The following is a 25,063-nucleotide window of genomic DNA, read 5'->3' as shown; positions in this document are numbered from 1 at the left end:
AAACAAGTAAGGAACTTACGGAAATTTGGGCTTATGGAGGTAGCACTAAAAATTTGTGTATGGCAAGGGAACACCTTGAACACCCTGTGTCCCTGGGGATGGGGTATAGAAAGAAGGAAATAATCGCATGAACCAGTCGTGCGAGTTCAAGTCAGAGGAGAGCAGGATGTTGCCGGCAAAGACGTGTGATGTGGGGAGAGAGGAAAGCTGGGAACTGCAGGGCTGGAAAGACCAGTAGAGGGTGGGAAGGAGTGAGGGGGAAGCCTGGAGCCAGGGCAGCTTGGGAACCGAGGGAAGAGATATCCAAGCAGGAGGAAGTTGTCAGATAGTCAAAAAACTAAAATTAGCAAGAAAACTAGAAGCTAATATTTGGCAACCAAGGAAATATGAATGGGGGATAGCAGCAATGTGAACATGAAGGAGATGGAGGAGGAAGCTATGTTTGGTGCTGGGACAAGGAGTGAGCAATCTGGGCATGAAAGTGGCTTCCTCTCTTTCGCCCTCACAGTGTGGAGGGGTCCTGGGGGAGCAGCAGGTCCAGAGCACTGAGACCATCCTCCCCTCTTCCAGCCAGGTGTTGACAAGGGCTCAGAGATGGGAGTTGTAAGGTGACGTTGTAGATATGATTCCTGAAAGAGCTTCAGGAAGGAACAGTCATCAAAGGAAGCAGGTGGTGCCTTTGAGCCAACACAAGGAAGCATGTGTGTTTACATAGCCCGTTCCCCACCTCAGCCATGCCTTCCCACTCACAGGCGTTTACAGACAGGGACAGCGGAGCCCAGGGGTCTGCGGGGTGCTGCTGCTTCTATGTCAGCAGGTCTTAACAGCACAGCTCTCAGCCTGCAGCTACTTGGGGTGGTGCCATCCCTTCTTCTAAGTGGACTCCTGAACTCTGAGCCAATGCCAGTGAGAGTTCTGGCACAGAAAGGGTAATTAGTTTTCATTTCTCATTCCAACCAGCTGCGACTGGTTGGCTGCAGCTAGCTGCCTGGAGGGCTGGGTTGAGTAGGAGTCTGAGGTCCCTTCCAAAACCAGCAGGAAGAGGGTTGAGAACAATTTGCTGTTTCTGCCAAAGGCGCAGCCTTGCCACCCACAGAGCAGCCACTGGACTTTGCCATCCAAAGGACAGTTCCTCCAATGACCTACCTTAGCTCCCCTCGCAGATGGACAAAGCCGGTGATTTTCAAAAATGTTTACGTCACTGGAATTCTTTCTTCCAATGAAATTTCACATGGAAACAGATCAAACCAAAGCTATTCTGGCCAAAGAAAAGAGAGGGTTAGGAGTCTCTTCTACTTCCCGCCCTCCTTCCCAGTGGCAGCTCCTGAGCTGCCTCCCTGGATCAAGGTTTGAAAACCACTGGGGGAGGTGCTGCTTCCGAAGAAGGCCAGGGAGGGTCTGAGAGAATGACATTTCAGCTGAGATCTGAGCAGAGCTGGAGGATGGCCATTCTGGGCCTGGGAACAGCCAGTGCAAAAGGCCTGAGGTAGGGCAACCTTCACTGGCTTGAGACACAGAATGCTCTCTAGTGTGGCCAGAGTGTAGGGAGGGTGGGAGTCAGGGTGATAAATGAGGCTGGCTAGGTAGGCGGGATTCACTCAGGTACGGCCAGATGTACAGGATACAGGAATACGGGCATTTGGATTGTGTTCTGAGTGTGATAGGAAGCTATTGGAGGGTTTTAAGCAACAGAGAATCATCATCTGATTAATTTTTTAAAATACCACTGGGTACTCTTTGAGGGCAAAACTAAAAGGCAGGACTCCAGTGATCTGTTACAGCGGTCTGTGTGAGAAATGCCAGAAGCATGACTCAGAGGGTAGCAGCAAGCCTTTCAGAGGTTAGAGGCGTAGTAAGGGTTGCCTGTGAGCATGCCGTCTTATCGCAGGCACAGAGCCCTAGGACAATGGGGCACTGAGGTGAAAGGAGGGATGCTTTCCAGACCTAGCGGGGACCCCTTTCTGTTTACGGTCTGCAGAAACCCTGTGCCTCCTTCAAGACCCTATTCCTGTGGGAAACCCTCCTGACCCAGCATTATCATCTGTATCTGAGTATAACTCTTACCAGTTGCTACTGGGTATTTATGACTCATGCTCTTGCTAGAGACTACCAGACTTGGGAGGGAAGTCCTCTCCTCCAGCTCCCTGATTTTACAGATGAGGGACCCACCATTCAGGGCTGATAACAAACTCAGGTCTCTTCAGCCTCAGTCTGATACTATCTTCACTTCATCTTCAACTTTTCATTTATGCATGTCTCATATCCCTGCCTAGAGTATAAGCTTTTTGAAAAAGCTTTTTATTTTAGATTAAAGATTAATTCTTATTTTAGATTAATTAAAGATTCTTAAGGGCAGGGATCATGTCTTATTCTTTCTTTTATGTCCCTAGCATGTATCATAAAGCTTGACCCAAACATAGAAGTTCAACAAATATTTGCTGATTTGCTCTTCTGCATACTAAGGTGCCTACAGCCACAGGAATGTCTCCCTCCTTCCCCATCATCACAGTTACTATGCCACCAATGCCACCAATGGCCCCTCCCCAAGACCTGACCTTGCTTACCACCAGCCACCACTCCTACTGTCATGACTGCCCTGGCCAGTGTTATGCCTGACACTGCTTACAGCCAGCGTGTGCAGCACGCAGCAGAGCCCAGCTCCCAAAGGAAGGGTTAGGGGCAGAGTTCTTTTCTTGTTGTTGTTACACCATGACTACAGTTAGTGTTGGAGTCTGATTGGGATGGGGCCCAAACCCCAGTTCATAGTGGGCCTTCCTAAGAAGATATGACTATGCATTATTACTATTGATTCTAGTTCTTCGATCCTCACTTATATATCAATAAATGCTCATGTGAAATACAGTGACAGATCCTGAAGACTTAGCCCCAGAGGCCATGGTCTGCTCCTGCTGGGGAGAGCAGGACTTTATCTTTCCCATAGAGGGGATGCATACGGACTCTTTTCTGAGCAGAAGCCCCCTCATCTGCATCCATAACTCTCCCCAGGCCTGTGCCACTTGCACAAGGGACTGCTGAACTTTGGGTAAATGGAGGAGGTTGCAGTTCCCCATGTTGTAATATCTATTACTGTCCTTTAATTGAGACATCTTTTCCAGCAGAGCCATTTAAAATATTTTCCTAGAGGACCTGCTCCCTAACCTCAGCTAGTCAATGGGGAGGAGTTTTGAACCCCACACTCCCCAGTTTGCCACCAAACCACAGGCAGAGAGTTGCGTTCATCACACTAGACAGCAATCTGTGTCAGTCAGGGTCCTTGCCCATATGTTTCCCCTTTGTCCCCCTCTCTATGGGATTCAATCAATGTTGGTCAAAGCATATCATTACTTAAACTGTCAGAATATGGTGCTGAGTAGGAATGGCACCGCATTATTCATTCAGTCCCTTTATCGAGGATCTACTATGCACCTACATTTATCTATTTCTAATTATTAGTACACATTTTCAAATTTGAACTTCTATGTGAAGGGGTACATAAAAATATAAATTATTGGCTAGGTGTGGTATCTCACACTTATAATCCTTATAAGCCCAGCACTTTGGGAGACCAAGGTGGGTGGATTGCTTGAGCCCAGGAATTTGAGACCAGCCTGGACAACATGGTGAAACTCTGTCTCTACAAAAAAATTAAAAATTAGCTGGGCATGGTGGCATGCACCTGTAGTCCCAGCTACTAGGGAAGCTGAGGTGGGAAGATCGCTTGAGCCCTGGAGGCAGAGGTTGCAGTGGGCTATGATTGCACCACTGCATTCTAGTCTGGGAAATAGAATGAGAATCTGTCTCAAAAAATGTACATATTAAAAACGTATAAACCCTTACTCATAACAGAAAACAGTAGCATGTATGGAAATTAATCAAACCTCTTCCAACTCTTCCCTCTTTGACACATGGAATTTCCAAGCAAGTTGTATCAATGGTCTACGTTAAGGGCCATCTCAAGTGGGAGCCATAAAAGTGTTTTCCCATCTTTGGGGATATTGACAAGAGCTAACAAAAGGAATTTCAAAAGGTTCCACAGTCACAGAGCAACCAACAGGAAGTAAAGGCAGGAAGATTCCTCATCAACTCCGTTAGTATAGCAAAACAGCAAAATGAAAGTTATGAAGAAGTCGAGTCATTTTCTACTGGTACTTAGGTCCACCTGGACCTTATCCCTTCACTCCCCATTCATCAGCCACATCCTTTGTGTCTTGCCTGCCCTGCTGTGTGACATGCCACGATAATCATGTATATTCAGCTTCATCAACTACTGTCAGCTTGGGAAGACGACAGTTTCCTTGAGGTCAACCTCCTGTCTCAGAACAAATGACTAGACTTCACCAGCATAGAATGGCTTTTTGATAAGAAGAAATTTCTCCATTTCTTTAAGTATCCTCTGTAGAAACAGTTTATATAAAGTCCTTCGGTGACCTCAATCCCATCCACAGCTTCAGTTTATGAGATGATGACTCATTCCACATTTCTGGCTCAGAACTTTCTATCAGGCTCCAGATACATGTTTTCAAATGCCTTGAACATCCCAAGGGTTGCTTGAACTTGAACTCACCTCACTGCCCCCCATTTCTGTCCTAAATCTAAATTTTAGTAAATTATAGCATTACACATCCAATGGTGGGTTCACAAACCAGCAATTGGAAGCATCCACAGTAGGTGAGGCACGAGCAGGCTGGCTTTGGTCTGCTGGAATCTGGTTTATTTGAAAGTAATGCCAAGACACAGCTTCCTCTTGCTCTCTCACCCCAGGCAATTGCTCTTGCCTTGGCTGTGTCCTGCAGGCTGCCTCATTCTCCTCTCCTGCCCCTGCTTCTACCCACCTGGAATCACTTCTCCAGGTCATACAAAGCACCTTTGCCCCACACAAGGATTCAAGCAGGCTGACCAACAGAAGTCATCTTGAGGAACTTGTAGAAACTATAGATTCCCACCCTCTGATTCAGGGAGTCTAGGTTGAGACTTAATCCAACCTGGGGACCATCAGAGAATTCAGTCTGAGCCCTAGTGCACAACATGAAAAATGTTCTGTAACTCCCACAAGTTTGGAGTACTGTTCTCACAAGCACTGATGGCACTACGCACGTGCATCACACACATGCACAAATGCATCCACACACATGCACAAATACAAATGCATACATTTTAGTCATACTGTCACTGTGCCCAGGGCACCTTCAGTTGTTTCTACAAATAATCATTGAGTAAACAATCATCCACTAAGCCATTCGGAGCTCCCAGCTCTGCTCCCACCTTGCCAGACCCTTCCCCCTTCTCCCTGATGACCGCGGCAACCTCCTAACTGGTCTCCCTACCTCTGGGCTGCCCTCTACACTTCTGACTTAGTGGTCTTTGGAAATGCGGATTGAAGTCACCAAAGTGCCTTGACCCTACGTAAAGCTCAAACTTCTCAGCTCTGAAAACAGTGCTTGCCCAGTATCTGGGGCTTCATCTGGTCTGCCCTCCGACAGCCACTCCTCATTGTACCCTCACCATAGACATCTTCATATCTAAATCTTACACACGTCCATGCCTAAGTATTTGTCCCTAGGTGGGATTATTTTCTTAACTTAAAATGAAATTACTAGGATGAAGGTATGAGTATTTTAAAAATCACTTTTCTGCAAGGAAATACTAGCTTACACTCCCCCCTGGAGTCTATGGGATGGTCTATTTTACTGCCCCCTTACTAGTTTTGGAGATGATCTTTAAAAAACAAACAAACAAGAAAAGCAAAACAACAACAAAATAAAACACAATGTTGCTGATTTGATAGATTATCATTATGCTTTTAATTTTCAATTCTTTGGTTATTGGTAAAATTGACCATTTTTCACAAGTACTATCCGTTTTTATTTCTTCCTCTGTGATCTGGGCTTTGGCCGATTAGGTTTTATCTTTCTCCGGTAAAAACTTGTTTCAAATCCTATAGCTCCAAAGTGTGGTCATTGAGCCAGCAGCATCAGCATGTCCCAAGAACTTCTTCAGGATGCAAATTCTCAGGTCCCCACCCCAGACCTCCGGAACCAGAAACTGTGGGTGTGGGGCTCAGCGATCTGCTTTGAGTCCTCCAAAACTATAAACTGCCCTAACCCATGCCGAGTGAGGGAGGAGGCATCTGGAACCTAGGTCTAGTGCAACAAGGGAGACCCGTGAAATGATCCACCTTGCCTGGCACCAGTTGTAAATAGTACAGTGGATGAGACTGCACGGTCTGGAACTAGCTTGCCTGAGTTTTAACCAGACTCTGCCAGTTACTAACTGTGTGATCTTAGACTTAAGCTCTCTGGGCATCAATGTCCTCATCAGTAAAATGGGGATAATATAACCCACATCTTAAGAGTTGTTTTATGAATTAAGGTTTCAATACATGCCACGTACTCAGTGAGGCAGCGTCGTTGTCTGGGGTAATTATCCAACGTTTGTCATCTCACGCCAGGGAACTTGAGGACGCAGACACACAAGAAGTGGGTTTAGGAGCGGAGGTTTAATAGGCAAAAGAAAGAGAAAGGAGAATAGCTTTCTCTCTCGCAGAGAGAGAAGGGCGCCCAAGTGGGACTTCCAGTCGGTGGCGAAGTGCATAGGGTTTTTATAGACTAGCTTGAGGCGATGGTGTCTGATTTACATAGGGCTCAAAGATTGGTTGAACCAGGTGTGACATTTACATAGGGCATGATAAAGCTGGCCACCCCATCCTAATCTTTTCATTATGCAAACGGATTTTCTACCTGGGGGGCGCCATCTTGTTTGCTCCTTACTGTTCATGTGGTTGACAAAGAAAAGGCAAGATGCAGCCACCATGCTGAACATGCCTAGCTCCCAGGTAGCCTTTTCCTATTGGCACAGCTGCGGGTATGCACCCGTGCAAGCTTCCAGCATGCTTATCTATGTCTGTAGCTCAATTTTACAGGCTGCTCGTTTGCTCAAAGAAATGATTTGGGGGCTGCTTTTTATTAAAAGGAAAACCTTACCGAGGACTTCCTTACCCTCACTATCTGCCTAAATAATTCATTTTTAGCCACTATATCATTAGCACAGTTCCTAGCACATAGCACTTAATACTTATTTTAGGGTCAACTGTGGCCATTTAAATTATCACGAGCTTGTGAGCCTCATTCTTCCACTCTATATTTTCTTCCTTGTCTTCCAGGAAGCTTCTGGAAAAAAAATTAGGCTAGCTCTTAAAGAAACAAGGCTCAATCTTAAAGAAACTTGGCTGTTAGAAAGCAAGAGTTTTAATAATAAATATAAAATTGAATGCACCTCCTTTTGTTCCTTCCCTGTAAAAATGCTTTTCTTTTTTTTTCCTTCCATTGATCCAGCCCAGCCTTCCCAAACTATACATCCTTCTTCTGCTCATTCCTCTCATATCAGTGGTTACACAAAGAACAGAAAACACAGCAAATCCAGAGGAACATTATTGAATTCATTTTAGGCACACCAAAAACTTGTTGTATTAGTTTAAAATGGGTTTATAATTCTAAACCATTTTATATCATTCTACCTCTTATAGCAGTTTTCTTATCAGAGACTGGTATGAGTAATATTTTTAAGAGGATGTCCCATCACCAATAAGTTTGTGAAATTCCTCATAAAGTAGGGTAGACGAGTTACCTTAATATTAATGTGGATGATGCGTGTTCATGGGTGAGAAGTCATGAGCAGGATTCCCCGTCTTTTGACTCTACCTCCCTCTCACTTTGTAAAGGATCTCATAGCATTAGCATTCCAGAGAGAACATTTTGGGAAATGTCTTACAGGAAAAAGGAAAATATTTCCAGGTTTTGGAAGAATTGTCGGCGAACAGATTAAAGGAAAACCTATTACTGTATGAGTAAGTCATTATGTATAAGAAAAAGATTTTTTTTTTCTCTTTAAAGAAGTAGTAAACAGGAGGTGTTTTCCCTGTCTCCAAAGAAATACAATGAATTTAAAATGCTTTAGGAAAATGAACTGAATGTGCTTCTGCTCACTCTACCCCACAAAAAATGCTCATGAGATATCTATTTAGTATCTTCCCAAAGGAGAGACTTCCTGAGTGTGTCCAAGAGTGGGCCATTATTGGAGAGTCATGAACTGGTGATCCTTTAATATTATTCTCCTCTCCATGAATATTTCCAGATATTGACCTTGGTGATAACCTGCTCTTACCTAGACTTCCCATTTTTCCTCCTTAAAAAAATTAAAAATGTAATAATCTTAACTTTTCTCTTTCTCTCTCCCTCTCCTCTCCCCTTTCCTTCTTCATTTTCCCGCCCCGTGTCTTTTCCCTTATCCTCCAGGAACCTTCTGCATCATTTCACTGTGCACCTGTGTGGCCGGGATCAACTTTGAGCTGTCACGTTACCCACGCTACTTGTACGGACTCCCTGATGATATCAGCCATGGCTATGGCTGGTCCATGTTCTGTGCATGGGGGGGCCTGGGCCTCACACTCATCTCGGGATTCTTCTGTACCTTGGCCCCTTCTGTTCAACCTGTCCCGAGGACCAACTGCCCTAAATCCAGACCCGAGAATGGGACAGTGTGCTAAAAAACAAACCCATACATACATATATATATATATATAAATATATATATATAATATACATATATAAAACAAAACAAAACTAAATCAAGACGATGCCAGTGCCAAGGTAGAGTTGAGTTGGCTCAGGCACCTGCATCTCGCCGGACTTTGTGTTGCCTCATCTCTGAGATGGGGAAAGTGTTTCCATCCTGTGGCTCTTCCATCGGTTCTTGACTTTTGGCTTCATGGTCTCTTGAAGACAGAGCGAACACCACCACTTGCGACCGCATCTTGATCCCCATCACTGGCGAGGACGGGGTGGTGAAGGGACAGTGGCAGGGGTCTGAGGCAGCACAGATGTAGAGAAGTAAGTGCCACCCACTGGGCCAACAGGAGAGGACGCCACCCCTAACCAGTCATATCACAGGGTAACAAAGCCCTTAGTTCCTAGAATGTAACCAAATCATTGAGGCCATTTTCAGAATCACTTCTTCTCCTGCTCTTCCTGTTCGGACTTCCTTCCCAGCCCACCAGCAACACACAAGGAGTGGAAGAGAAAACAAACTGAGAAGGACGTTTTCTCTTTGCTGCTAAACCTTTGGACAATGTTTCATAGGTGGGAAGGGAAGAGAACATGCTGAGAGGCAAGATCTGCATCAATGAAAGGACGCTTCGGTGGATGCTCAGACAACCCAGTCTTACCTTCCAGCTGCCTTACACCCAGTGAAACAAGAGGCCACCCTGTCCCCAGCCGCACCTGCACTCCCTGGGCAGACTGGAGCCTTGGAGTCATGCTGTGATGTGTGTGTGCGGGTGTGCGTGCATGTGTACTTTGGGCAGTTTCCTTTTTTTCTTTTCTACCTTTTAAATGGAAATACTGCATTATGACTGTTGTCTCTCTATCACTGTAGTGGTTTCATGGCCCCAGATAGAGGCCCAGAGACCTAGAAATTGTCATGAGGGACAGGCCGATAAGGGTGCCAATTCTGCAGCTACAGATCCCTGGAGCGGTGTGTGCGTGTGTGTGTGTGTGTGTGTGTGTGTGTCTGTGCGGTGGATGTTTCTTGAGCGTGGGGTCTTATTGTTTGTGTTGTGTTTTTTAAAATTATTGTTTTTGGTATAGCTGAAATTTCCAGAGGGCAGAACCAAGAACAAAGCCACTGGGCCAGAGGACCCCCGTGGTTCTCCACATTACAGCTCTGGGACTCTGCATGATTTAGTCCTCTAATTTTGGAAGTTCAAGACACAGCTGGGCACATAGGCCATGAGAGAAGAGGGGGAACACACGGTTCGGGAGGGAGAAGGAATGTTGCTCTGGTTGCTGTTGTACAAGAACATACACCAACAAGACCTTCACTCCCCATTATAGAAGCTGTCCTTTGTCACTTGACATCTCCCCTTTCCCTAGGGGTGACCTCTGTACAAGCGAAAGGAAGTAGGTCACATGCAGAGAGAGCACGTCCATTTCCCATGGGCTCAAGTTTGTATGATATTGTGTAAATTAATGCAGAACTCTTGACTCTTTCCATCCTCCTCCTTTCCCTCTTGATATTCAAGGCCATGAATCCCAAAATAACAGTCTTAGTGGCTAGCACCCAAACAGAGGTGGAATAAATCCACCCCAGTATCTTGGGCTCATTTGAGCAAATTAGCACTGCAGGTGCTGGCAAGCAAAGTCAGCCAGAGAGTTGCGAACACTGTAGGGGTGGGAGTCTGCTGGAGTGGGCTGGAGCCACTCACAGTCATCTCAGTGACCCTGCTGGTGCCCAACAGCCCTGGGGAGGCCAGGTGAGAATCCCTGAGCTGGCATAGCCGTGGTCAGCTGTATAGCAGAGAATCCCATTGTTTCATAAACAAATATGCTTTGGGAGCTTTGCCAAGCACTCAGCAGCCTTCCTTCCACGGCTGTGTGATCCGTTTCATTTACCTGTCTTCCAACCCATCTTCCTACCACCCTCCTCCTTTTCTCACCTACTAACCACTTACCTTCTCTCTCTTTTATCTTCCACCCTCATCTGCTCCTTTGAACTGTGTGTGTGTAATTCATATCTGGATATGATATGACATCTGATGTGCATGAATGGGATTGAATGTGGGTCTCTCTGTGTGTGTATCTCTCTGGTGCATTTTGTGTACGTTTGTGTCAGTACACACCTGCACACAGGTGTGGGTGCACTCCTCAAGACTTCCTTACTGGGGACGCTGGTCAGCATCTGCAAAAGGTCTCACGTGTGAGTTCCCTGTGTGTGGGTGTGTTGGGCGATAGGGTAACGTGTGCAATGGGAAAAGTTGTTAGCTTCCAGTTGGGGTTCTAAGGATTATTTTTAAAATAAATGATTTATTCTGTGAGAAGGGAAATAATTTTCAGGAAAACCCAGTTTTTAAATTGGGCATTTTATTTCTAATTTTCTTTGAAAAGAGATTTCTCCCTTAAGGGGAAGGGCATACTTGGGCTTAAGGAAAAGTGAAGAAAAGTATCTCAGATTGAGAGGCCTTGTGTCTTCCTTCCAAGTGTCCTGAATGGGCTCTCCCAAAGGAAGGGACAGACAGGTGTTCACAAGCATCCATTTGGGGAAGAGGGCTTGTCTATGACCACACTGAAATTCCAGCTTTTTTCCAGTTGCAGGAGAGAGGGCAAAAATTCTAAATGGGGAAATTTGCTATGAACCATTTAAACTTTTTGTAAGTAACCATGTTTGAGGATGCTGGCTACAGACCTATCATTATTTATATCCTCTTTAAAAAAAAAAAATCCTATACTTTCAATGAATAGATTATCTGCTGTATCCAATTACTATCTTTGTGACAGACATTTAGCAAAGTTTACTGCATCCCTTTGAAACCCTGAGAGTTCCTGAAATTTTAGAAAGCTCCCAGGAAAGATGTAAACAACCTGGGCTCAACTCATCAGCCCAGAGCAGGGGCTTTGAGTGACTTCTTTGATAGTGGGGCCAGATAAGTACAAACACACTTTGGGATCTGATCCTGCTGGGAAACAAACCACGCCCAGCCACATGACCAGGATAGAGGCCCCATTCAGAGGGCAAGTCCTGGCCAGTGGGAGGACTTCTCAGGTGCCCTTGATCCCTCTAGCATAAGGGCTTGATCACAGATTAAAACATCTGACTCCAACCAGTTACAGAAGCTTTCTGTCTGTGAGGTAGCTGAGGGAGATGAGGAGGAGGAAGACAAGAGCCTTGACTTGTGAGGCTCTGTCGGTCAGACTCTGCTAACCCTGAATCAAAGTAGAACCCAACCTTATGAGGGCATTTAGGGTCAATGACCTCACTAAAGTCACCAGCCCCAACCCCAGGTCAAGTTCAAACTTCTTACTGGCATATGAACATGTATGTGCTTTGAGCTCCATGCAAGTCAACCTTGAGCCTGGGACCCATTGCAACTTTTATTTCCTTCACTACTCTACTACATTGGGATTCAGGAAAGTGAGGTATTCTACTTAGAGAGAGGCCCCACATCTTTTTCTCCTTATTTTGGGAGTTATGGTTTCTTCTTCTGTTTCCGTTTCCTCTCCCTCCACTCACTCCTACTTTCCTCCTGCATCAACTTGGGTCAATTAAGATAGATAAGTGATTCATCTGTAGAGAGGCTCCTAGACTCCAAGCAGCCCCCTTCCTTGTTCATTGTGGCTGTAGGTTTTATAAGGAGGTCTGTGGCTCCCTGGCATCAAAATATGAAAAATAAAATCTGTGCCTGTTCCAGCTTCAATCCTCCTCCAAGCCTTAGCTTTTCAACAACCCTACCATTTCAACTTCAGGGATCATGGAGTCACAGAGACTGGACAACTCCTCCAAATCTAGACAAAGACTTCCCTAAGCGCCCCGAGCCCAGGTGCATATCTTCCCATCAGGGATGAGTGGTCCCACCAACAATGCTTGCCTCTCCTGTGACAAGAGGGAAGGATATCCCAAGACTCTGAGACTGAGCCCTATATCTCAATATTCATCCACACTCATGATAAGATGCTGGAAACAAATGCACTATGTGTAGCTGTCTTGATTCAGTGGGAGGATGTGCTGCTTAGGTCTCCAAAGATGCCCACCTGGGTCAAATTCAGAATAATGAACTCAGGTACATCACCCAGAGGCATTTAGAATGGACTCTCTCTTCACTTGGATTATGCGCTGAGTGGTAACTGATTTTTCAAATATCCGGGGGAAGGAGTGGGAAGAGATACACTGTGGTCATCCTTTGGTGTGGTTTGTGGGGGATACTTGGTTGATTCTGGTAGTTAAAGTGAAGCTGCTTTTCTGAAAATGTTCCCTGTCTTCAGGGGACTCATCCATCCCAGGGGACACACCCAGCCCTTTCCAGGGAAATACGATGTTTCCGAGTGAGAGGTGATTTCAGTGCAAATAGAAAGAGCTGGTGCACACCAGCGGGGTTGCCTTCCATGCCATCTTCCAGCTGGTGTGGGATAGAGTAAGGGGGCAGATTTTTAAGAACCCCACCAGAGTTGACATACACGTGTGATTCTGGTGTCTGTCTCTCAAAGCTCTCAATGTCTGGTGCTGTGTTTGCCCTCTTTTCATTGATGCTGCCATGATGCAAAATGTTTCTTAAACATTATTCCTAGTTCTTAGAATATGTGATTACTGAGTATTGGATTTCTTTCCTGAATAATACCTGCTCATTGTAGAATATAACAAAAATAAAATACAAAAAAGACTACAAGATTGTTCATAATCAGATCACTCTGAGACATCTACCATGGGCCCAATCCAAATGGTCATGACCTCAAAACTTCCCCAATGAGTGCTTGTCTCTGGGTTGGCAGCTGGGTCCACGTGAGCAGTGCACAGCCACAGAACCACACTGGTCTGTGTCAAGTTGACCCTGTGTTCCTGGTAGCAAGAATGCAGGGCCCTGAGCCCCCACAGATAGCAAAGAGGCCTAAAAGTTTAATGCCGGACCTTAGGGGCAGGATGGAGCAGCGCTAAAAGATTTCTATTTGGGCATGTCTGCCTGCTTTTCTTCCTCTCTTCCTTCCTTCTTTCCTTCCTTTTGTTTCATTTTCTCTCTCTTTTTTTTTTTTTTTTTTTTGTCAGATGCTATCTCAATATAATCATAGAGGTAAGAATGCTGAAGCCAGAGTAACTCACTCATTAAGCTACGCTTGTTTAACAGTTACTGTAAATTTCACTACAGCTCTGCATTGAAATGATTTGTGACTCGGGGCACTGTGTCTTCTCCATACTTGAACTTCCTCATCTACAAAATGAGGATAGTGATAACACCTTACCTCATGGTATATTAAGGGTGACAAAGAAATTGCAAAGTGATTTGCAAACATGAAGTGTCATATGAGTTATGTATCCTCTAATTCCCTCACAAGACCCCCTGCTGGAATGGAATTCTTGCATCAAGTGTCTGTGCTTCGCTGCTGAAGGATAACCCAGAGTGCAAGGTCATCTTTGTTGCTGAACAGGGCTGGACCTGTCCCACTTCAGCACACTTAAATTCAGGTCCCCCAGAGAAATTAGTTCCTTATTTTACTTTACCTATTCCTAGACTTCCTTTTGTCCAGAGCCAGTTTTGCAAAGGGCACTTTTATCCATCTCAATTATTCGCAGAGGTGACAGAATGAGTAAACCATATGGGCAAATAGCATATATGAGCTAAACCAGCTAACTATTAACCAAGGCACATGGTCAATGCCTTAGTATTTTGTTTTTAATTCTCCTAACGTTATTTCCAGCTGTACATTCCCAAATGGAATGGGTGGAAGCAAATCAGATTCTGAAAGGTTTCAATGATCTTTCAAGTTTAGGGTGAGACCAAGTCTCAAGGAACTAGGATCTTCTTTCTCTTGTCAGTTGCTGAAGCCAGTAGCTTCATCAAAAACATATGAATTCATATAAGGAAGCCCTTTAGATGGTATATTCACTAAGACATGTCTGGGTGTGATCCTGTTTGGGAAAAACAGAATCCTAGGTTCTAAACAAGAAAAGAACGCCCTTCCCAAAGGGTCTGCACATTCTCTGCTTCGCAGCCGATCAAGTGTCCATGTGAGGGTGAGACTTCCTCCAAGGAAAGGGAAGCCATTGCTCTCTCTATAGATAGAGCCCAGCTGGTAACGGGGGAGCCACCCAACTGCAGGGGGGTGTGTGTTCAGGTGTGAAAAACAGAAAACTGGGTCTGAACATGAAGAGTTGCACAGCAGTAGCTCAAAGAAGCTGGCATCTCTTTGGCAAACACCAATCTCAGCAAATGCAACTCCCACACTTCATTCCCAAGGACCAGGTGTTGCTCCTTAAGGAACTCTGTATCCCTCTCTCCTCTCTAGAACCCCATGCTTCCCACTGGCTGAGCTTTTCCTTTCCTTTCTGGGTCACCCATAGACCCTCTCCAATCCGTCTGTACCAGTGCGTCTGTGTTGTGAGCGTGACCAAGCCTTTCCTGTGAAGAGCTTTCACGAACTCATTCTCATACTCCTTCCCCATTTCCACCCATGGTGTGACTGTTTTGCTATTCAAGACTATCTGTAAAAATGTACAAATAAAAGTGTAAACTGAAAATAAAGGGGAGGGAGAGTGAGATTAAACAAATGCAATGATGTAGCCCTTAGTTTTCTGAGGACTTATGTGGACGGCCCTAAAATCCTGACTTGGGGTGGGATTTGAAGGGAGGGATGCCACTGACACAGGAAGTTTTTTTCTGGTTGTTTCTCCCACAGTCACCAGTGTCTGCTTAGAACTCTCTGTTCTAAAGGTTTTTCCCTGTAAAGTAAAATGTACTTCCCCCAAAATAAAAGTAAATCAGCAATGTTTGAAGGGTCATGGCAAGGGTCATGACAAAGACCTGACTCTGGGGTGGCATGAGTGGCCCTGTCACCGGCTCACTCGGGGGCTTGGGGGAGTCTCGTTACCTCACTTTGTCTCCACATCTTCTCAGCCAAATGGGGATCAGGAGCTTCTAGGGCTCCTGGGGTGCCCAGTCCCCTTGTGTATTTTGCTGCTATTTTTAGAGAGACTTTGAGCCCTTGCCAGTGTGTGCTTACTGCGTGGAGGTAAATTAGGAGACATTTTCTCTCTGCTCCTCCTGGCCCCTGCTTTCGCCCCTCAGAAAGTGACCTCGAGCTAACATCCAGTTTGCACTCAGAGTCCAGAGCCTTCTATCTACCTTTTCATTCTCAGATTCCTTTTCCCACCTGCTTTGACGATCTCATTTTACTGTCTATCTCTACTGACTGAGCTTTGCTGCACTGGGCTGGGGTAGGAGAAAGAGCATCCAAGGAGATGACGCGTGAATTGCTTTGTAATTTATGACTCACCATGTAAATGTGGCTTGCAGTGTCAGAAGCAGGGAGTCTGGCTAAGGAATGCTACCAAATAAGAATGAAGACGGCAGGGGCAGTGGTGGCATGGAGGCAGTAGGCAGAAGATGTGGGTTGGGAGCAGAGGTAAGATGAAGGGAGCTTTGGGAAGGAGAGATGGCAGAATCACCAGAAAATCCTCAGCAAAGCAGTAGAGAAGGATCCTCAAAGCAGTAACCCTGAAGTAATAGGAAGTAGGGAAGAGGAGCAGGGATTAGGTAAATCTGCTGCATAAACAACTGTGTCCCTGCAGGACTGAGAAGACCAGCTGCCCCGAAGAGTGGAGGCACATCGAGCTTGGCCAGTGACCCAACCCATGATTAGGGGCACCTTCAATCCCAACTTTCCTCCCCTCTGCTGGTTCACAGTGATGGGACCAGTTTCAGGAAGGTAGTATAGACCAGCGTCATCCAATGGAAACATGATCCAAGTCACATATGCAATTTTAAATATTCTAGTAGCCACATTTTTTAAAGTCCAAAGAAAGAGCTAAAATCAGTGAAATTAATTTTCAGACTACATTTGAACCTAACATTTCAAAAATAGTGTCACTTCAGCATGGAATCGATATAAAAAATTACTGGGATATTTTACATTCTTTTTTTCCAAATGAAGTCTTCAAAATCCAATGTGATTGTCCCCTTAGAAAACATCTCAATTTGGCCCAGCCCCATTTGCAGTGTTCAAAAGCCACACCTGACTACTGGTTGCTGTATAGGACAGCACGGACTTAGGTCCTTCATTAGAAGACTGATGGGGTGGTCTTCCCTGGTGGGTCACTCACTGTCATAGCTCTTGTCATAGTTGATGAAGGCAGGATTGAGTCTTGTTGTGTTGGCCTAGAGTAGAAAGCACAGAGCTATGTCGAGGCTGCTGTCTTGGCCTCTGGAAGTTCTGCTTCACCTGCTTAGTAAGAGGAGATGACCACTCCTGTGGACTGCATGTCTCATCTGCCCCCAGAGGGTGTCGGCGCTGCCCTAGGCATGTCCCTGATGACCTGTCCAAGTACTAGAGGCCAAAGCAGGTCATATTCTTCAGCTACAGGAATGTCAGCTACTGCCCTCACCCCTTATCCTGATCCCTTTATCATATAGTGGGGAAGGGGCAGGCAGGCCTTCTCTCTGTCAGTCTGGTCCAATCACCTGCTAAGATCATCTCACCAATATTTAGAACTGTTTTCTCAATCCCTTAATTTTCTTAAACATTTATCTTAAAGTCAAATGCTAAAAAGGAGATACCCTGGGAAGGGCAGTGGCTACAGGCACACTGGGTCTCCTGGGAGGTGGCAGTGATGGTGACAAGTTCTACCCTTGCACTGGGACTCAACCCACCATTGCCTACCTCTCCTCCCTGCCTGGAGACCTTCCTTAGGATTGAAGAAATCTCCTTTGTTTGTGAAAAAGATAAGTATCGAGATCTTAATGGAGAGAGCAGAATAAAAGGCAAGGAGCCAACCCCTGGGTAGTCTCAAAGCATTTCAACAAGTCACTATGACAAGGTTTGATTGATTTAAAATATAACATTCTGAGCCCTGTGTTACTGAGCGAAAATGAGCTGATTTGGTGGGTATGTTTTATATATGGTCGTTAGACAGGGACCATAACCGACAAAACTCTCAAACGCCTGGAGTGTTTATGGCCCACCAGATTATTGCTCAGTCAATATAAATTTATTTACCTTTAATTTGCATAGTGCTTTCTGATTGGTCAGACAAGGAGTGGTGTGTACTGCAGGATTCTAACAACGCCTCTGCCCTTGGAGGTAGCAATTCCTGTGGTTATTGGTGCTAAAATAAGATTAAATATTATGTTAATTTGTTCTGATATGATGTGAATAAATGTGTTGTTTAATCTTAACAAGAATGCTACATCTTATCAGATCTATTGTACTGTCTGTTCCTTCTCATAATTAATTAATTACAGGAAAGGTGATCCAAACCAGATCTTGAAACTATTGTGATATTCTGAGAGGTAAATTTAACAGGGAAGTGGGAGGGGGGATGAAAAGGGAAATTGCCAGGTTCCTGTGACTTTGAAAGGACTGAGGAAGCAGAGAGCATTTGGGGACTTCACTGAAACTGACTGCATCTTGCAATTTTCTTTTTCGAATTGGCAGAAATATTGTATTTCCATCGATTGAAGAAAAACAAGTGTCTGGTAATTAATTAAATGACTTGTTCATGGAAAAAATAAAAATAAATAATCTGTCAGTTGTGGAATGTAAACTGATTAAACAATTAAATAAAGAAGATTATGTTGTGTGTTTTAAAGGATTGTGTCTGCTTAGGGGTAGGGAGCAAGATGGGGGTGGGTGGAGGCTGCAGTATTTGATGGTGAAGGGCATTTTTCCCTCAGGTTCTGTATAGAAAAATAAGTACGATTATTATGTAGATAACCAGCTGAAAACTTGAATCCAGAAGAAAATAGATAGCAAACATTTCAATCATGTGAAGGCCAAAGGTACGTGCTTTGAGCGTTGGGTGAAAGAAGAAAAAATGGAGAGGGATTCAGAAGAGAAAAAGAGGGAAACTTGTTCTTTTTTTACTATTACTGGTATTAACAACCTTTTTTAAAAGACTTTATGAGATGCTGGAATGACTAATTACATTCTAACCCCTCAACCTGTTTCCCAGTTTCCAGTGAAGAGAGAAATTTCTCTCCTAGTGTTCATCAGCTTTGTCCCTAACTTTGAGTCACAGTTCCTTTCCACCCGATTACCTCTTCAAAGGTTTGGGCTCACGCCTGGGTGGGAGGCTAAGGTAGGAGGGAAATGGACTTTAGAAGCAAGTGCTCTGTAAAGAGTGGTGTGTCTCAGCCAGCATCTCTAGTTTGCAGTGAAAGAAACTGGCTGTGTCTGACATAAGTGGGGAAGTAATTTACTGACGAGACATGGGGAGCTGGAAGCCCGTAGGAAGGAAGGCAGGAAGAAACGTGCAGCTGAGCAGCCAGAATCGCATCTCACGCTGATCTGGACCCTGCAGTCACTGCCTCTGGACTTCATGGGCACCACAGCTCGCCTGGCTGCTGCTACTGCCCTGAGGCTGTATGGCGCTGCTTCTGCCGCCATCTCCACTAGGATGAATCCCCAGGGCCCTTCTTATCTCAGGCAGTAGCTCCGGTGTCAGACTCCCACATGGGTGCACCATCTAAGGAGCCTGAGAAAACAAGTTTAGAACCTTTTAATCTTCTCTCTTGAGTGGTGAGCTCTGCCTCCCACCAAGATGCATGGAATAGACAATTCCCCAAATCTAGATCTGGGCAGCCCAAAAGAAGAAATGTCCATTACAGGTGGGGTGGCTGAGGGAGAGGAAGGATACCTGAATGAGAGGTATATTGCTGCATCTCCCTGTGGTGGATCTCAAGGGTGGCCAAGTGGGTGTGACATAAACCATGACAGTGATTAGTGTCATGGCTAGTAGCCTCTGTGGAAAGGTGGGCACAGTGCTGGACCTTGCACAAGAAGACCTGCGTGGATTTACTCTGATACAGAGTAATATCAGCTGTGGAACTTTTTTAAAAGGGGCATCCTGGAGGTAACAGAAACAGTAAAGCAGTTCAAAAGTAAGCACAGGTGAGGGCAGGTGCCTTACAGAATAGATGAGGGGAGGGTTTTACAAGTGGAAAAGAACTTGAAGAAATGGGAGAGCCCCACCCCACCTTGGTAGCAATGTCCCTTAGAAGAGAGAAAGAATGGAAATACCACTGATCTTAAGTAGTGAGCAAGACTTTCCACCCTTGCACCTCCCAGGGAAAGCAGGTGGAATTAAAGAGTGTCTGCCCCAGCCTGGGCAGGGGTGAGGAGGATGGGGAAGACATTCTCACCAGATCCTGGGACTTCTATGCTGCAGCATTGTGACCTGAGGGGTGGATGCAGTTGCCAGCAACACTTTGAGGCAGAAGGCCCCGATGCTCTGTGGACAGCCTCAGGTAAGCCACAGGAGACATTCTGTTCTCCTTTTTCCAGTGCAGCACCACTTTGATTTCCGTGTCTGAAATGAATTAGGCAGTCCACAGAGTTTAGCAGAGACCTGGGTTTGCGGGAAACACACCCACTCCTCCTCACCTTAGCTTCAGAGCCTCTGGGCGCAAATGTTCCTAGTGAGAGCTGTTAAATAATTGCAGACAGTCTGTTCCAAGAGCAGTAACCAGATCCTCAAAATACCCAGGGTGGTTCGCAGAGGGCAGTCTCCTCCAGGAAGCCTTCCTTCCTGAACACCCACCTGGGCAGAGGGCTCTTTCCCTAGCCCTGTGGCAGCATGCTGTGTCTCTCCTGGTGCTTAGCACCTCTGGATGAAAGTATTGCTTTCCTTGGGATCCTTGCAGGCACTAAGGTGTCTTGAAGAGCAGGGATTCTGACTTACTCATCTTGGTATCCCAACAACTAGCAGCACCTGGTGAGCAGTGAGTGCTCAACAGGTGCTGACTGGTCTGAACCAAACTAAAGCCTTCCCCAGTCCACCTCTGCAAGTTGATTCTTAATGGCGGGTATTAAGTTCTTCTTTAGAGATCCCCAAGACCACCCTCGGATTCAGTGATTTGTCTGAAGGACTGACAGAACTCAGAAGAGCTACTATACTCAGGGTTATGGTTTATTACACAGGAAAGATACAGATTACAATTAGCAGAGGTAAAAGACACATAGGGCAGGGTTCAGGGGAGACCAGATGCAAGCGTCCAGTTGTCACTTCCAGTGGATTTCAACAGACAGCACTTAATTCTCCCAGCAATACCTTGAGACAACATGGAAGAAGCAGAAGCACTGGCGATTGGGAAGCTCACCTAGGCTTGGTGTCCAGGGATTTTTTGGGGGCTGGGAGGGGTGGGTGTTAGTCACCTAGGCATGAAGTACCTATGTGGCTAACCTTAGTTACTCAGTCTCCAGCCCTGTCAGAGGTCAAAATGATAACCCATGGCCAAGGTCTCCACCATAAGTCACATTTTTAGCATCAACTGTCTAGCATGACCCAAGGTACAACAGGTGAACAAAGCCATTCTCATCAGGCAAGGTATTCTAAATGATCTATGGAGGTAATTTAGAAGTTATCTATCTCCAGGAGCCAAAGGCCAGAGCTCCCTTGGGATGGGTAGAGTTGGAGTAACCCAAGCCCAGAGCTGAGTCAACCCTCTACTACACACTAAGCTATGTGATGAGTCACAGCAAACAAAACACACTTCCTGTCCACATGAGAGTTCCTCCCAGGTATCCTAGATTCCTTCTCTTTCCCTTTGACCCTCTACAGACAAATCCAGCCATGGCCCTCTTTCCCCCGGGAAGACCATTATGTCTAGCGGTCTCCTTTCTCTCTGGTTCTTCTCGGGCAGCTCCATGCACCCTTCATAAGAGGTTGGAGACAGGGGGATGAGAGTGGAAAGAGCACAGCACCTGATTCTTTAAGCAGGTCTGGATTCAAGTTCTTCCCCATATAAATTGTGCCAGTTGGCCTCCTCAACCTGTGTCTTGTGGAAATAGGTATTCCAACACCTCTGTCCCATACTACCTTAGAAAATGGAAGGGTTAGCAAACATGAGAGTGCCTGGCCCAGAATCATTATTCAATAACTGTTAGCCTCCCTTCACCTCCTGTGCAGAGTTTTGTCCTTTTCCTTTATCAAGCAGATTCTACATCTTGCCTTTCTTTTTTTTTTTTTTTGAGGTGGAGTCTCACTCTGTCTCCCAGGCTGGAGTGCAGTAGCAGGCTCTCAGCTCACTGCAAGCTCCGCCTCCCAGGTTCAAGTGATTCTCCTGTCTCAGCCTCCTGAGTAGCTGGGATTCCAGGTGCCCACCATCACGCCTGGCTAATTTTTGTATTCTTAGTAGAGACGGAGTTTTACCATGTTGGCCAGGCTGGTCTCAAACTCCCAATCTCAGGTGATCCACCCGCTTCGGCCTCCCAAAGTGCTGGGATTATAGGCGTGAGCCACCACGCCCAGCCTGAGAAGTATTCTTGAACTGACACCTGTTCAGTGTTTAGTGTCCCACAGGTACCCCACTCACTCACCACACCCAAAGCTGACAACAAACGTACAGTGGATATATTAATATTTTAAGTGAAAACACATTTATTGTATTCAATCACTGTTTAGTCTTTGCAACTATCCTATACAGGTATACAGTTATGCGTAATAAAATCATGCTTTGAAATATTTTTAATTCGGGAGAGAAGAAAATCTGGGATTGAAGGTACTCATTCTCTCCGCAGAACTTTCCTTTGCTAGGAGTGATAGAAATGTTCTGGAACCTTGCTACTCCTCCACAGATGGTTCTTGGACCAGGAGCATCAGCATCACTTGGGATCTTGCCAAAAATGCAAAATCTTAGGTCCAACCTCAGATCTACTGAATCAAAATCTTCATTTTAACATGATCCCCTGAGGATTTGTGTACACTGGTCTGGAACATTCATTTACCTAGGTGTGGTTTGAAAGATTGCTTCAACACTTCTGCTAGTTTTTTTGTTTTTGTTTGTTTGTTTGTTTTTGAGACAGAGCCTTGCTCTGTCGCCCAGGCTAGAGTGCTATGGCTTGATCTTGGCTCACTGCAACCTTGGCCTCCAGGGTTCAAGCGATTTTCCCGCCTCAGCCTCCCGCGTAGCTGGGACTACAGGCGCACACCACTACGCCTGGCTAATTTGTGTATTTTTAGTAGAGACAGGGTTTCACCACGTTGGCCAGGCTGGTCTCAAACTCCTGACTTCAGGTGATCCGCCCACCTCGGCCTCCCAAAGTGCTGGGATTACAGACGTGAGCCAGGTTCAGCTGCTGGTATATTTTATCTAGAATAATGATCACATAGGACTTCAAAAGACAATGAAAAAATAATGATCAGTCTGAAGTTTCAAAGCCACATCAGAAAAAGTATCAATTTAAACTAATGTCCATAGAAAAACCCTTCCTGCTGAATCTAACTCTGGTTTTTAGGGTAAGTACCAGGGGAACAAGGCCCAGTGAGCAGGTGTCAGGGAAGCATTAACCCTATAGTAGCCTCAGCGCAGGTGTGCGTCAGACCACACCGGTTTCAATCACCACGGGAGAGCAGGTTTGGGTAGTCCCAGCAGAGGAGCTTGCTTTTGCCTGTTTCTGAGAAAGCCCGGACCATGTGACCAAGTAGATCTGAAGGTTGAGGGAACTGGAAGCCATCATCCTCATCGTCACCTCTTTTGTGTTCTTTGTAAGCTAGATTGCAAAGATTTCATTCATGACAGTTTAACTCATGGTTACACGCAAGGACTCTGGAGTCAGACCACTCGAGCTCAAACTTGGCACCACCTGCTAGTGTTGTAACTTTGGGCAAGATATTTAGCTTCTGTGTGCCTCACTTTCCTCCTCAACAAGTGGGGATAATGAAATAATACCTGCCTTACAGCATTGTTGTGAGGATACAATGAGTTAATCTCTGCCACATGCTTAAAACAGTGCTTGGCACATTAGTAGTATTTATTATTAAGTATTATTTATTTAGGTATTTATTATAAGTATTTATTATTAAGTAATTAAAAATGTCAATGGCCTGTGCAAAGCCCCACTGGCTAATGAGGTGATGTGACTCTGCAGCTGCATCTTAAAGCAGATCCTTCATAAAGAATACCGGTGGGAAAGGATTTTCTGTGGAATAGCACTTTGAAGTCGATGATGGTGCCAGTTATCTGGAGGTAGTGGGGAAGGCCTTTCTCCATGTCTGGTGGCATCACTGGCTGGGCCTGGCGCTTCCCATGTCAGGGTGTGATGCCACCGATTGGGCTGCAGCCCCTATAGTGACAATATCCACAGCTCTATCCCCTGTCCGGTGGCTGGGACTGCAGTTGGACTCTCTCTACATTCACAATGTATTTCAATCTCTTGGTTATGTTAGGGGACCAATAAAAAACCCTGCTTTAGCTTGTATGTTCATTGCAGCCCTATTCACAGTAGCAAAGATATGGAAGCAACCTACGTGTCCATCAACGGATGATTAGATAAAGAAAATATGGTGGTGCATATACCCAACAAAATACTATTCAGCCGTAAAAAGAATGAAATCATACCTCTTGTGACAACATGGATGGAACTGGAGGTCATCATCTTAAGTGAAACAAGTCAGATGCAGAAAGACAAACACCACATGTTCTCACCTGTAAGTGGGAGCTAAATAATGTGTACACATGCACATAGAGTGTGGAGTGATAGACAATGGAGATCCAGAAAGGTGAGCGGGTGGGAGGGGAGTGGATGATAAGAAATTACTTAATGGGTTCAGTGTACATTATTTGGGTGATGGATACCCTAAAAGCCCTAAGTTCATCGCTAATCAATGCATGTAACAATATTACACTTGTACCCCACAAATTTGCACAAATTTCTTAAAAGAGCCCTGCTTCAGGACCCTGTCTGCCCCCAGTGAGGTAGCAATGACTGTGAAATGAGTTTTACATATATCTTCAGAGTCCGTCTCATGTTGTCACAGGTTTGGAACAAGGGGTTACCTAGGGCGGGGGTCTCTTTAGCTTTTCCTCCCTTGGTTCCCTACACTACTCTTTAAATTTTGGCAATGTGCTATACAGGGTTAAAACTAAGTAAATAATTCTCCCCCTCCATGGCTTTTAATCTACTAGAAAAAAAATGTACAAAGAACCAATACTACTCATAAGGACATATTTTGTGGACATATTTTGAGGACATATTTTGTGTCAGGCACAGTCCTGGGTTATGGGGATGGAGCATTGACCAAAACAGACAAATTTTTACCCTGAAGTTTCTGACAGTGTCGTGTGGGGTAGGGAGAGACCGGTAATGAAATAAGTAATAGTCAATATCATAATAAGTTATCTGGTAAAAAGACAAATCAGGGAAAAGGAATGGAGGTGCTAAGGGTGTGGTTTTAAATAGGGACGGAAGATGACATTCTGAAAACAACCAGAAGGAGATGAGGGTATGGGGAAAAATTTGCATTCTAGGGACACAGATGTTGTGGTCCCTGGGTTAGACTTTAGGAACACAAGCAGAGGGAGGAAGAATGGGGAAGGAGCAACAGAGCCCATTCCAAGTCCAATGTTCGCTGCAACTTCATTCCAACATGCTGTTTACACAAACTGTGGGACTTAAATCGGGGTTTTCACCACACTGTGATGCTGCTGAGCCATTATTTACTCTTTTCTTCCTCGTAGCTCAGCTTCTTAGTAAGGGATGGACCTACCAAGGGACATGCAGATTCTTTTGGCTCCTTTCAGTCCTGAAAATGA

General features: G+C 45.3%; 1 protein-coding gene across 1 annotated transcript in view; it reads left to right on the top strand.

The window, feature by feature from the left end:
* Nucleotides 1-18,120, top strand: part of LOC105471271 (transmembrane protein 178B) — a 408,963-nt gene extending 390,843 nt beyond the window's left edge. Inside the window, exon 4 of the mRNA XM_011723640.3 lies at nt 8,292-18,120. Coding sequence (XP_011721942.1) covers nt 8,292-8,542 — 251 coding nt within the window. The 3' untranslated portion in view covers nt 8,543-18,120. The remainder of the gene's footprint in view (nt 1-8,291) is intronic.
* Nucleotides 18,121-25,063: the final 6,943 nt, after the last annotated feature.

This window comes from Macaca nemestrina, chromosome 4, assembly GCF_043159975.1.
Source record: "Macaca nemestrina isolate mMacNem1 chromosome 4, mMacNem.hap1, whole genome shotgun sequence".
In the NCBI taxonomy this organism is placed as follows: domain Eukaryota; kingdom Metazoa; phylum Chordata; class Mammalia; order Primates; family Cercopithecidae; genus Macaca; species Macaca nemestrina.
Note: the sequence above shows the minus strand (reverse complement) of the source record. Positions and strands in the feature narration are given on the sequence as shown.